General features: G+C 39.3%; 1 protein-coding gene across 1 annotated transcript; it reads right to left on the bottom strand.

Moving 5' to 3' along the window:
• Positions 1 to 4,864: 4,864 nt before the first annotated feature.
• Positions 4,865 to 12,073, bottom strand: LOC145439469 (uncharacterized). Its single transcript, XM_080316959.1, has 7 exons — positions 11,831 to 12,073; positions 10,188 to 10,401; positions 9,018 to 9,168; positions 8,111 to 8,220; positions 6,249 to 6,466; positions 5,482 to 5,641; positions 4,865 to 5,261 (listed from the first exon to the last, which is right to left on the bottom strand). The coding sequence occupies exons 2-7, from the start codon at positions 10,387 to 10,389 to the stop codon at positions 5,107 to 5,109; spliced, it is 996 nt and encodes a 331-aa protein (XP_080173085.1). The 5' UTR covers positions 10,390 to 10,401; positions 11,831 to 12,073; the 3' UTR covers positions 4,865 to 5,106.
• Positions 12,074 to 14,557: the final 2,484 nt, after the last annotated feature.

The following is a 14,557-nucleotide window of genomic DNA, read 5'->3' as shown; positions in this document are numbered from 1 at the left end:
ATAATGAATGGCTAATGTTGTGTGATATTTGTACAATAGGGCCGATCAAAAATACCTTCTTTTTTATTCTACTGGGTGACTACTTGATAAAATTGCTACGTTGCATAAAAAGAACACTGAATCTGGCCTAATTTGAAAAAGTGGAATCAATGAAATGAGAGGAGAAAATTTTGGATTTGAAAATACATGGAGTATTTTTAGTGAGAAATGATTTCATATAATATAATTACATACTAGCAGTAAGTCGACTATTTTTTCATATCCAAAATATTCCACTCTAATAACTCCGCTTCTTCTAGTTGGAATTGAGCCAAATTTAAGGTCTTTTAGATAATCTAACGAATTTAAGAAGTAGCCTCTTTTTTGAGATTCTGTCCTCATTTTTGAGAATTTTTTTGGTAAATGTAGGGCAAATTCGACTAAGACAACAGTAAATCAGCACTAAAGTAACGCTCCGGCGACTATTTCGGCAGCTGAGCAGGAAAGTTGACCTTTTTACTGGTCAACCACCTGATATGATGTGAAAGCAAAACTGTACCTCTACATAAGGGTTTATCTGTTGATTCTTTACCAGCTTGTATCTAGCTAGACGTGAATTCGTAGGTCCTCTATCAGATAGTATGTAGACGTGAATTCGTTAATTCTCTATAAGCTATTTGTGAGCGGTCGTCGATGTGCTCGTAATAAAAACTGAATGCTTTTATTTGTGATATATCAGACTGACAAGACAGATATTTGATTTAAAGTTCTAAGATTAGTAACGTTATCGTATTGGCGGCCTGTCTCTCCTATCTGTAGCATCGGTATATGAGGCCAGGAACCGTCTGTTATCTACCTAACTAAATAAACTTATGCCAAGACTATGATAGGGACAAAATAAGCATGTTTGGCAAGCAAAGAATTCGATTTCACCCAAGCAAGATTGAAAACATAATTTGAACATGACTTCAATACTGTGACTTGGACTCGACTCGAGTCATAACACTATGACTCGGACTTGACCCTTAAAACGGTGACTTGGACTCGGACTCGAGTCGGTGATGAATTGAAAATGACTCGACTCGACTCGAGTCAAAACCACAAAAGTCAGATTGACTCGTGACTTGGAACCATGTGACTTGGTTACAACCCTGATTTCCACCATTATATATTAAACTAGATCTTATGAAAAAGTTTTTGATGGCTCTGATCAAAGCGAGTGCACGTTCTAAATACATTCATGCAAGGTTTCCTCACTTGACTCATTACAAAAAAAGGGTGTATTTTTTCGACCTCAAATCAGAACAATCACCGAAACCCCATATTTCTTATTAGGAAGGCGGGTTTGTAAAAAATATATGCCTCTCTTCCATTGAAGTAGCATCTAAATTTCTTGCAAATACTAAGGATCCTGATTATTTAGAGGGTTTAGTGTAAGATAATAAAACCTCAAATCCAATAGCGTATAGGCTGAGAGCTCTGTAGGATGTGCTTCGTATCATATACGGACCTAAACTAGAATAAGCGCCCTTAGTACAGCCGTTTTTGAGTAAAATTTCAATCGATTTTTGCGAAAATTGTGACGTGATGAGTGAATTCTGACGGCCAATTCGGAATTATCATCGTCAAATTAGGTAAACTCAGTTATTCGTTCTCAAAAAGCAACAAAAAAAGTTGAAAAATGTCGACCAGTGTTATCTGTATTTCGTGTGACGCAGCGGGCTACTTGACTATACTTCGATTGAATATAGACAGAAATAGTTGCAAAAAACCTCTATACGTTGCTATAGTCCTAATTGAGTTTCTTAATCTACAAAGAACGGACGTTGACGATTTCAAAATTGCTATTACTGCGCATACAGTCGCCAGCTTCACACATGCGCCGTGAGTAGGCGTGCGCAAAGGTGCTGACCATTTTCTATTAACCAGCACGCCAAATTGAGAGGTCGAGTCCCGCTACATTTTCAATTCGAAATTTGGGGTCGCGACCATAAAAGATTAGGAACCTCTCACCTACGCTATAGATCTCCACCTTTCAAGCCTCATTGGATCTCACTCTCTATGACAAAATTACTGTCACGTAGCATAGATCAAATGAACAGAGGTTGTCCAAAAGTACTGGGCGTTGACACACAATTATAAGAACAAGTACCGCCGTAAATCTCTACTCAATTACAAATGGGACATGACATGTAAAAACTACTCCAAGGGGAGGTAGAAGATGAAGGGTTTGAAAACGACTCCTGTAAGTTACGGTGACCATGACTAGGCAATATATGTTCTCTTTTTAGAGGATTTGCGAGATAGCGCAGTGGTATAATCCGCGGCTGCAACACCAATGGGTGCGGGTTCGAGTCCGACCGAGGTCGACTTCCGAATTCCGATACCTAAGTGTTGGAGGTTTACCTAGGCTCCTCCTCGCCACCTCATCCGCGTCAGCGGTGTCTTACAAAAGCCTAGAGGTGGGCCATGCTATAAGTCGGCAGTTACGGAAAATAAGAAGAATATCGGCCTGGTGTAAATGACCATAGTAGTCGACAAACACCATGAATACCCCAAAACAAATAGAGGATTTGCCTTCTTTTTTCAAGAAATCGAAAGTATCCTCGCATGACGCCGAAATGTCCTCTGTTTTCGGAATTTGACCCCTTTTCTAGGAAAAGTTTCAAAATGGTTGCCAAATTTGGACTCCGACATGTTGAACGGCATCGATGACTAAAAAAAAAAACGAAAAACACCGTCCGACGGTTATTTAGGCAGCGAGATATTATTAGCGAGAACATTTCCAAATCACTCTTGTTTCCATCCGGTATTAAAGCTTTCAAAACTTTTGATCCCAAAATATGGTAACCCTATGTAAATAGTTTCAGAAAAGTCGTTTTGGTCAAGGGTTCTCATGCTGTTTGCAGTATGTTAGTTTGTTACTTTCGAAATTTATCTTGTCGTCTGATGTACAATATGACTAGGGCAAGTTTTTGCAACTTTTGCAATTTTTTTACGGCTTTCCAGAGCTTCATAGATGCTCAGAATCAATGTACTTTCATATTTTAAGCCGCTTGGAGGGATCTTATAGTGCAACATTTTGCAACTTTTCTATATTTTTCATACCAATTTTTACTGCAACTTTTATCAAATATTGCGTCTAAATGTAAAGTTGTGATTCAAATACATGCTATAAACTATTTCTAGTATGGTTCTATTCTCTTTGATTTGCATAACAAACAGCTATATGATGGGTTAGCTGCATCTCACAGTGTTACCTATGACACAATGGCTTGCAAGTAAAACATTCAACTACCTCTGCCAAGCACGACCGTGTCCGAACAATATGTGAATAGATCACTTTACTGATTCCGTCGTTTAAATTTGAGATAGTTTCCCATTTCACGAATGCCCAGGCGACACCACCTTAAGTTACATTTTCACTCGGTCACCTTATTCAGGCTATTGCTTTTGTTGAAGTAGCCAAGAGTCAGGGTTGTAATGACTCGAGTTATGACTGGACTCGAGTCTGACTCGAGTCACGATTTTATGATGACTCGACTTGACTCGAGTCATTTTCTCAAAATACGGAAATGACTCGACTCGACTGGAGTCAATCTGTGTATTGACTCGACTTGGACTCGAGTCATTGCGCATGACTCGAACCAAGTCATATGACTCGAGACTCAGACGGCCAAGACCGACATTTCATTGTAATTTCAAAGAATTGTAGTAACCACACTATTGAGATTTCGTCTATTGGTACTGATACTTGAAAATGCGACCAGAACCTGCTAAAAATTAGGAAAATTAGTATATTATAATTGCGAAACATTCGATATCATCAAACAGAGTTATAAAAAGTGGATTTAGCAAGACTTTGACTGGAAACTGGTCAGTCAACACAATGACTTGGACTCGACTCGAGTCATAATACCATGACTCGGACTCTACCCTCTGCTGGCTGACTTGGACTCGGACTTCACTCGGGGGTGAATTAAAAATGATTCGACTTGACTCGAGTCAAAACTATAAAAGTGAGATTGAATTGTGACTTGGTTATAACCCTGCCGTGAGTGAGTTATTCTCCAACGCTTTGGGTCAAGTCTGCAGACCTAGGGGGTTTGGGGTGTGTTATTTGACTTGTTTTAGGGAGAGGGGGTTATCGCTATGCTGTTTGACTTTTTTGGGAAATTTTTTCCGCATTGCGCAATTTTTTTGCTGTGTACCGGGAAAAATATAATTTTGGGCGGTCTCGCCAGAATGTCCGTGAAATGTCAAAGTAACACATTTGACAACTCGACAGGAACTAGGTTACCCAATGGAACCTTTCGAGTACCTCATACCCTACTAATTCAACGAAAATTATGAATGCAACTTTTTACTGCAATTTTGGTCAAAATTAAATGCAACTTTGTCGCGATTTTAGTGCAACAAAAACTTGCCGTACTAATGACACTACACACAGGTAGAAAATATATTCAGCAACCGCGATAAGGGCTATTTCACGCGGTTCTTATGACAATTCCACTCGTCAAAAGGAAGCAAACCCATCCCAAAACTACTTTCGACTTTTGAAAATCTAAATTGTAAAAAGTAAGTAGTTTTCCCTAAAAAGTGTACAAGTATAAGTGTAAGTAGTCTAAACATAATCACTTGAACAAGCAGTGCAAATAAGCAAAGACTACTTGAGCGTACTCAGAAAATGTAAAAGTACTTCATCACCACTGGCCACCTCTGCACATTAGTAGCGCAACATGTTCTACTTCAACAAGGTAATATAGTGAATGATACCGCGACTGCCCACCGATTAGAATACGGATTGAAGAAGCGGTTTCCTACATTATATTCCTCTGTCTACGTTGTGAAGTAGGCCTATGCGAAATAGAAATGTAGTCCCAAGCTTAGTCATTTCAGAATGTATTTTGGTGCACATTCGTATATTCCTTCAGGTTAACATCAAATAATGATTCATCGGAAACCTGAGCTACCGAACTCGTCTACACACAATTTTTCGAATATGTCGTTTGCTGGTTGACGAAATATGCCCACAGGTACAAAGTACACTGTATAGGCAAACAGGAGCTGCAATTGTCTATAAGAAATGCAGAATTCATGCGGGGACTATTTGATCAGATCGTTAGCTTAATGATTGGTCGCCCGCCTTGTTTCCGTCGTTACCACTTCGCCGTCTCTTGTGCGCCGTACTCTTCTTCTGACGAGCCACACTGGCCTTTGATCGCGTAAATAGATGGCATCGATAGCAAACAATACGGCAGTTGCGAATCCACTCACGAGAACTAGGAACAAATGTTATTAAGCTACTGAACTATAGTTGATCAGGTGAAATAAGCAAGCGGACAAGATTTCAAGCCGTCTGCCTGCCTGCCCTATTTTTCCATGATGTAGCCTACATTTTAGTCTTGAAGTGAGAGGATGGGCAGATATACCAAGTGCATCAGTCTGAGTTCGTAGACTCGAAAAAATCAAGGAAGTCCCGACCAAATACAGCGTACTCACTTGCCAACATCCAACGACAATTCCCTCTTGGCGAACGGAAGTCGCTAGCACTGCATTGCATGAACCCGGCAAACACGGCAGACCCAATAAGGTACAGCAAACAGCTGAATGCAGACCAGAAGAACTCGAATGCTCCAAATACCGTCTGTCTGGTCGTAGACTAAACGAAATTCAGGCTCATTAGTCAATTCGTTACAAAGAAAAACTGTTCCGTCGTGAGAGTGCTGTCGCAACATCGATCAAATGTAGTGTAGTGTCACACTCGTCAGCAAATGTTTAGGTTGTAGCGTATTCTGTTATTCGTGTAGGAATATAACTGCTAAGGATGCGGCACACACGCGTACCGTGATGCATACGAGGTTTAGTTAGGTCGATTAGCTACTAAACACTTTTTCTGCCCTGGAAAGGCCTATATCGCTTTTACTCAGGCTTCGCTTTCAGCATTTAGCCGCGAGAATCCGGATCCGGGATCTTACAACCTAAATAAGAGTCTAGGAGGATTCCTTTCACGCTATAATACAATTTCTTGATCATGTAGTATCTCTAGTATTCCTACACAGGATCTTTCACTTATAAGAAATATTTCTTTTGAAACGTTTGTATCGATCGGGTTCCCGACATGAATTGCTTCAGTAAATGGCCCTATCAGGGTCTTGTTGACATTTTGGAAATCGCGCTTTCATCAATATTTCATGACACACAAATGTGGGGATTTTTAAAGTAGTGGATTCGCAAGCAACTTTGAAATTAATGGAATTGCGACGTACAAGCTTCGTATGGCAGGAAATAATCCGCAGGATATATATCAAAGCAGTTACGCTCCACGCGATGCACCATGCAACCAAAGTAAACGTTCTGGCGATGTTACATCCGTTTCCACCGGGGCTGCGACGGCACCTTCTATGGCGAATCAAAAACCCGAAAGCGACGGCCCCGACTGCTAAAATTAAAACCTTCCACATTCCTCTCCATGTTGTGCCATATCCTGTAAAGTGTGAACATCTTATGCAACATGACTCCATCGAAATAGGGTATTTGAAGGACTTCGGTCACGTGACTGGTGGCACATATCCACTATCGACTGGTACTAGCTACTACTCTTTTCTGTGCATATGTTAAAGTGTAAAATTCTCATTTATACTTCCTTCATTTTATAATTGTTTAAGTATCAATATTTTGCGGCGTAATTAGTGGGTAACATTCTCGGCGAAAACAAGCAGACCCATCTAACATAGCCAAGTTCCATCATACAAGACCAGGACAACCAGATAATTCTGATTGTTTAATTAAAGCAAAATACGGTAATCTGATTCTAATCTAATTTGCAAAATGTTTCTACAGTCTCATTTTAAATCTAATCTAATTTTTGGTTTGCCTGAAAATGTTACGGGAGAACTATATAGTGCGAAACGGTGTGCAGACATTCCCCTGAAAATGTTCTCGGATTTGATTTGAACTGAGCTTGATTTTTCTGTCTATTTCTTTATAATTGTGTATTTAGCTCAAGTTTTTGCGAATTCATTAATGCTAATTACTACGGTCATTCAAAGTCATTAAAGTCATATTTTTTCTATGCATCAGTAAGTCGTGAAATCAATTTTAACGCAAGAACCGCATCCCTATGAGGTAGATTAAGAAAGTTATTAAATCATTTAAAGTCATATTTTGCAGGTTAGGTCATATTTATATAGGTCATATTTTTGAGTTATAAAGTCATATCGTTGTAAACATTAAATGAAAAGTAGGCCTACCACTATCACAGCCCATAGTTACTCGTTGGGGTAACTGGTTGAATGCTGCTCAATATTATGCCGAGAGATTCCACGTGGGAAAGAAATAGACAATGCATGGACAGGTGAAGAAGTTATATATAGCGTCAAAAATTCAGTCAACGATCCAAAGTTGACTATTCAGTTAACAGAAATATGTCTCCACTACAACTATATTTCAAGCTTTATACTCAAAATGGAAATCAAAGAGGCCCACGCTGATCTAAATGCCTTTGATTTCGGAAGAGATCAGCTTGAGATAAAAAAAGAATACATTAAGAAGCGATTGGACAAAAAGGATGTGAGACAAATTATGGAGCTACAATGACAAGACATTTTAACAGCGCTTTATGCAAAACTGCAGAAGTGTCAACCCACATCAGCGTCTGTGGAGCGCTCATTTCCCTTACTAAAGTCATTTTTACGTCCAAATCGTAACTTTTAAGACATTCCACACTACATGAAACTGTACTACAACAGTGGTTTAAAATAAAAATGGAAGTGTATTACTGTTATGTTGCCTATTATGCCCTCTTCAGTTCCGTGATTGACGTTGTTCGCTTGTAAAAATCCACGATTTTCACATAAAGTCATATAAAGTCATATTTTCAAAAAAAATAAAGTCATATTATTGATTTTTAGGGTCATATAAAAATGGCCCTACTAATTACAATCTAATTTGGAAAAGATGATAATTTTATAGATTGCAAAACATTGATACGTTGTCAATCATGAAACGAAGATTCAAAATGAGAGCTTCACCTCTAACAGAAGAGAGTAGCTTGCTAACAAGTCGATCATTGCTATGAGCAACCAATCACGCGGCCCAAGTCCTCCAAATAGCCTATTGATAGACCAACCTGCGCCCACTGGAGCGTAACGTTTCAAATTTTGCGCTTCCAGCGTGTACAGTACGGCCGTGAACAATCCAAGAAGCAAGGCAGTTAGTTCTTGGGCTCGTTTGCAAAAACTGAACATAACAACACAAGTTACAAGGCAATATAGTCCATTAACAATGGCGTGGCAAAGATTAAAATTTGGAAAGTCGTCGACCTATATGCTGGGTAAGCCACTGGCAATACCGTCTTCTGATCATAGATATGCAGATGTGGTAAGTAACGGAGTACTTCTACTTGTTCGGAGTACTCAAGTATGTTTTGAATACTTGTACTACTTACTCAAGTGTGTATGTTTTCAGGCTAGATCCGCATATCACTTGAATGGTTATACAGAATAAACCACTAACTTTTTACATTTTAGATTATGAAAAGTATAAATAGTGTGGGGACATGTTTGCATTACTTTAAGTTTGGATTTGTCATGAAAACTGCGTGGAATAGACCCTGTGTCACGGTAACTAAATCGATTTCCGAGACTCACACCTATATGTAGTGTCATTTGTCAATATGTTTTCTTTGTGATCAAATCTTCGAATTTCGAAGGTAGCCACCTCTGCATAACTGCTAAAAGTATCAAACACTTCAATAATACCTAATTTTTCAATCTATACTTGCTTGAGTAGCCAGCTTGTCATGTCTTCCATTTTCCACTTCTTGTGGAAGTAGATATGACTTTTCTCGGATATCGCAACTTCTACTAGTAATTGAGTGAAATTTACGTTGTTACGTCTACTTCTACTTGACTACCTACTGTGATCGCGTCTGTAAATATGAAGCACGACTAGTGTGAAAATATGATAGTCCGTCCAAAAGAAAAACGCTTCGTCACTACAAGCGCAATGGTCAACTCATCAAACATGCTGCTCACCTTCCATTTCCGTTACAAAATGGATCGCCATTGCCGAAATAGCATCCCATTATCACCGATGATGCTAGGTAATTCAAGCTAGAAATCCAGGACCAGAAGTAATCGAACGTAGAAAATGGCATGCATTGGGATTGAAGCATCAGGTCAAGACCTGAATGAAAATGATTCTTTATTAATATAAATTAATAACATCATGTTATTGTGTTTATAACAATGAAGGACTTTTGTACCACACGACAGGGATGTAATCAAGTTACAAGGTTCCGAGTGGCAAGTCAATCTGACTTTTTTAGTTTTAACTCGAGTCAAGTCGAGTCATTTTCAATGCATCATCGAGTCAAGTCCGAGTCCAAGTCGTGATGCGGAGGGTCGAGTCCGAGTTAAAGTATTAACACTCGAGTGCGAGTCCAAGTCATTGTGTTCTCTGTTCATTTTCAAGTTCAGGTAATATTCAACAATTCTGCGGGAGTGATATCAAATGCCTCGCATTCATGATATGCTAATTCTCATCATTTTTCACAATTTCTGGCCCTAAATTTTATGTATTAGTACTAATAGATGAAAAACCAATAATGTGGAACGTGAGAGTGTCGAATCATTTGACTAGGTCGAATCATGCGCAATGATTTGAGTACAAGTCGGGTCAATACACAAAATGACTCAAGTCGAACAATCAAACAATCGCGACTCAAGTCATTACAACCCTGCCACAATATCATTAATTTCATCAACAAGCACAAGCTAATTGAACAATTTCGTAACGGACGGATATTCACACGGTTAAGGTAATAGTCAATAATAATAATTATGTCTTGATGTAACTACAAAATAAATCATATGTTCCAAAATATGGGTCAGTCAATACGTTGATCAAGTTAAATGGACTGTTCTTTCGCTGTGCAATGGATATTTCGAAAGATATGTAGCACTATGTTAGAAGTTCTGCGCGGAAGAAAGAAGCCGTTGACTAGGACAGTAGTAAATGGTCAAAAGCATGTAAAATTAACTTCGATACTGGCTATTCCATATCACCTAAAGATATATCATATATTATTTATAACACTTGTCACATTCATAGCATTCGTGACTGGCCAATCGCAATTCACTCATGACATCTGAGAGTCCACGTATAATTATCTATTTGAAAGAACTGTAAACATTTTCCTTAACCTGTAATTCTCATGAAGTAGGTCACCAGAGACACTCCCGTTGATATAATGAACGCAATCATAATGTACGTTTTGATAGGAGGCGCTGCAAAGCTGCCGCTGGAAATGTAAATACCCCAACATGCCGCGCCAAATATAATCACCAGTAGTTTCCAGAACCCTGCTTTGGAGCAGACGAATCCACAGCCCGTCGAGTCTGTCATTTTAAATTGTCGCTGGAATATAAAAAATATATTTAGCTGTTCATTATACCCCCGCAGCACTGCCTTCTATTCATATTTTGAAATTTTCTCGTATCATATTGGTAAAAATATCTCAATCGCCGTGGTGCAAAAAGCCACTGATTCGAAAAGCACCACTAAATGTTTTTATACATCATTATAATATTGCTAAAGCACTGCCTTCTACCCCTTATGACGGCAGTGGTTCTAAAATATTTTAGTCCGCCACCCAAATCTGAGTTTTATTGGCATCGCGCGACCCAAGCCTCACACATAAAAAAGAAGACAGGTTCAACATTAGTATGCTACGTTCTACGGGCATATATTTGGCATAGAGTATGCGCAGACAATGGTTGTACGAAACGCAGCTCTATAAAACATGTCTGACGCACGTGATATCAAATCGGGATGCATTATTTTCCTCTGAGGGTCGCATTCGTACAGGATTTATACTTATGCGTACTCAGATCATAAGGACGGACTAGTTGGTGCCGACCATTTCGGTCATATCACTAACGAAGGTTCCGGCCAACCAGCCACGGTCAATTATGACCAAGATTTTATCACTGCCGATCTTTTTAGGACCGCACTTTGCCCAATCATAAGCTATACCTGCATACAGCCTCAGCCGGCCCGGATACATGCCTATATAATGGAGTTATGTTTGTGATATCACACGGGTCACGTCACAGATCTAGTAACTGCAAGATGTCACGCTGCTCACATCCACTACCAAGAATACATGTTGAATTTTTAATGACTTGGAAATTGTATCTTCACGGACATAAATAATATTAGACTACGAACAAGCTGTGTCCTCGTATGTCTTTATTTTAAAGTACATGAATAAAAATTGAAGAAAAGAAATCATCATGTTTGAATCCGCAATCTTTACGGTAAATTAGGAATTATTAATAATTAACAATAATACCCTAATATACCGAGTTTTGGAACTGTTTTAGTACTGTCACATATCACAAAGCAAAATTGTACCACGTTTATTATACACTATGGCATGTGACTTGCCTGTGTTATGACTACAAGTCGAATCGACTCAAGTCAAATCAGGAAAGTAGCGAGTCGTGTCATTACAACCAGGTGCGCAAAGCCTTTTAGAAGGTAACTTCGATTGAATGATAGCCTAGTATTTGACATTGGGTACCGTACACCCAGCGAGCAGAAACCGAGCCGCACCTATCCTATGCTCAATTACCCAATCACGTATCAGATGGATGCCTAACAACCTTACATGAATCTCACTTGCTTCTTTTACCTAATATATGGTTTAATATTTTATATCCAAAACCATGTAAGATTCATTAGAAGCGGATTAGTCCTATGTAACACGGCAATCTGTTTATACTACTATAACTACTGACAAATAATAATTAGAGTTTAATGTACAAACTGTATTTAGTCTTACCTCGTACTGTACGCTGTCCGGTTAATATCTAGATGGAATGATTGCAGCTTCAGTTTTACCCGTATTATTTATTCATTCACTTCGTCTGTCTTTCTTAATAAACGAAACGGTCTCGGCCCGGCGACATTTCCATTTCTTCCTCACTTAATTTAAATAACTGATTGCCGAAATGCCAAACGGATACATTGCTTACTGGTATCAATTGCAGACACGCCCATATTATGTTTGCTGATGGAATATTCATAGTTGTGCGCGTGCGTCAAAACGTGGGAAATCTACGATCGATCGTGCGCTGCAAATTTAATTTTGCGTCCGCGCCGACGGGACCGAAGCTAGATTTGTTCTCGAAGCGAGGTGACGTAATTGCACGAGCATGACACTATGGACCGATCGCATCCTGCACTCGGCAATTGAATTGTGAATCGATAATGACCTGGAACTGGCAGTAAATGCGATACAAGAAACCACACCAATCTAAAAGCCCCTAATGATACGGAGCTCGTGTTCTTTCGGAAAATATGAAGCACTAGTATTCATGGTAAAATAGACCCGAATCTGGCTATCTGCTCGCCTCGATTACTTGAATTTAATGCCGGTGAAGTCGTATTTAGTGATACGATTTTTGATATACAATGTTCTTTTCACATCTCTACTAGCTGCTGTTGATTACCCCCGACGAGTGTCAGCCGGAAATATTCGGGTCTATTTCAATATGAATGTTATTCCAATTGTATATACTGAAGTTATGTACTCCCAAGGATTTGACAAGCAATGTCATTGCTACATGATGTACCGATTTATTGCTATCATTTTGGTGTAGCCAATTGCCAATCGATGCAAAATCTTATGGGAATGAAACCCATTCATATATCATTTCGGGTTTACATCATGTGGGTATAGCGTGAGCGTGATATCTCGAACTATCTCGAAATGACACCATAACATAGCGGCTTTGCGTACGCCGACCCAGTTCTGAAAGCGATGTAACGAGGGCTCGGTTTTAAAACTATATTTTATTTTGCTAATCTGTAGTTTTATTGCCATGAACGTCTCGCCAGGGCATACTATTCATCTGAGATTATACACTTTCTCCTAACATGCCATGTTTTTAAATGATATTTGTTTTGTGGTAAACGAATACTTCCTAATTGATCATTGTATTTTCGTAGGTAAGCATCAGACCGCTAACGGCTCTATGCGACACTTGTACTTCCATAACAGTGTGACGAGAAATAATATCAAGAGTTACAATAGCATAAAAACATTGCGTAAATGGAATTATTGTACATTAACGTATATTTTTATACATTGGCATTTACGTAATTGTACCGGCATGGAATAGATCGGAACATACGCTGCTTCGTCCCTACTTAATGTTTTCGTTACTTTTAACGTACGCCGGAACTTGTTTTGACACGTATAGTCGGCATTGCGCCAACTAGTAGAGCTACATGACGCACGTTGAACCGAATTCAGCTATACGCCAAAAACGTGACGTCGTCGAGATTTGGCTACAGCTGTACGGTGTCTCGCTGTATAGTAACGTAAAACGGGCTCTGTGTCTGACTAGCTCAACCAGCATAAATTGATGATATTTTGAGCACTTAAACCTCGTCGGTCGTGACGTAAAGCATTCATATTATACACCCATCACCATAATGGAGCATTACATTGACCAAACTAATCGAAAATTGTTATACAGAAAGAAGACGAAGCTTTTTGTTTCGATGTGCAACGAATTGGCTACTATGTATGTAGCTTCAGCAATCAAGTGTCTCATTGAAGAGGCAACTTTTTTCCGCTCGGTTTGCTTTCAACAATTTCACTAAAACCCTTCTAGGCCAAACAATGTTGTTTGGAATTTGTACAAGAACGTCCACTAGTGCTTGGATGGCCAGGTCTTAAAATCTGTTCTACACTCCTATCCAAAATACAGCGTATTTGTCGCGAGTGGAAAATACTTGCTGGCTGGCAAAAATAGTTTTTGAGAGCTGACACAAAGGTCCCGGAGGCTCCAGTTTGTCGAAAGGATGAAAAACCCACATGATTGTGTTGAGACATAAGGTGCAAAACGATGCAGAGTAGGCACATTAGAGCTCGTTACCTTATGATACGTTGCTCCAATATCTGTCTCGCGAGTTTATAAAAAAGTAAATAAACTCATTCTTTACATCAATCTAACTTGAGAATTCATAACAGTTTAATAACTGCGAAACAGCTTTTAGACTACCACCAAAATCTGAGTTTCTGTGGCATCTCGCGACCCGAGCCTCACCCATGAAAAGGAATTCATTTTTAATATTACAGTTGTATGCTACGATTTTACGGACATGTATGACATACAGAACGCACACACCACAGTTCTACCCAACACAGCCCTACAAAACAGGTCTGACGCACGCGATTTCAAATTATGGTGAATTAAATTGCTCTTCGTGTCTCAGTTGTACTATAACTACTGTCAACTCAGATTGCAGGAACTGGACTATTCCGTGCCGACAACGGAGCATATCCATATCGAAAGGTTTGGCCATCCAGCATCGGTAATATCTAGACAGAGGTTTTGTCACCACTTGTGTTTTCGGCACCGCATTTTATCAGTGGATCGTTCGCCAAAACTTTACGTCTTCATGTGCCCCGACGCAAAAGTGGTTGGCCTCAAAATGAATGAGTCGCATAGGCCTGAACTCGCCCGTTGCACACCCATACAGTAGTTCATTACAACAG

The sequence above is a fragment of the Botryllus schlosseri genome, chromosome 5 (assembly GCF_051294905.1).
Source record: "Botryllus schlosseri isolate E-star chromosome 5, Bs_hap1, whole genome shotgun sequence".
Classification (NCBI taxonomy): domain Eukaryota; kingdom Metazoa; phylum Chordata; class Ascidiacea; order Stolidobranchia; family Styelidae; genus Botryllus; species Botryllus schlosseri.
This window is presented reverse-complemented; position numbering and strand designations above follow the sequence as displayed.

Excerpts from the sequence above, each read along its gene's own strand:
- LOC145439469 (XM_080316959.1), bottom strand. The coding sequence starts at position 10,389 with ATGACAGACTCGACGGGCTGTGGATTCGTCTGCTCCAAAGCAGGGTTC. Across the intron at positions 8,221-9,017 it reads TTTTGTAACGGAAATGGAAG|TTTTTGCAAACGAGCCCAAG; the intron begins GTGAGCAGCATG and ends TGTTATGTTCAG. Across the intron at positions 5,262-5,481 it reads TTGTCGTTGGATGTTGGCAA|TTCTCGTGAGTGGATTCGCA; the intron begins GTGAGTACGCTG and ends ATTTGTTCCTAG.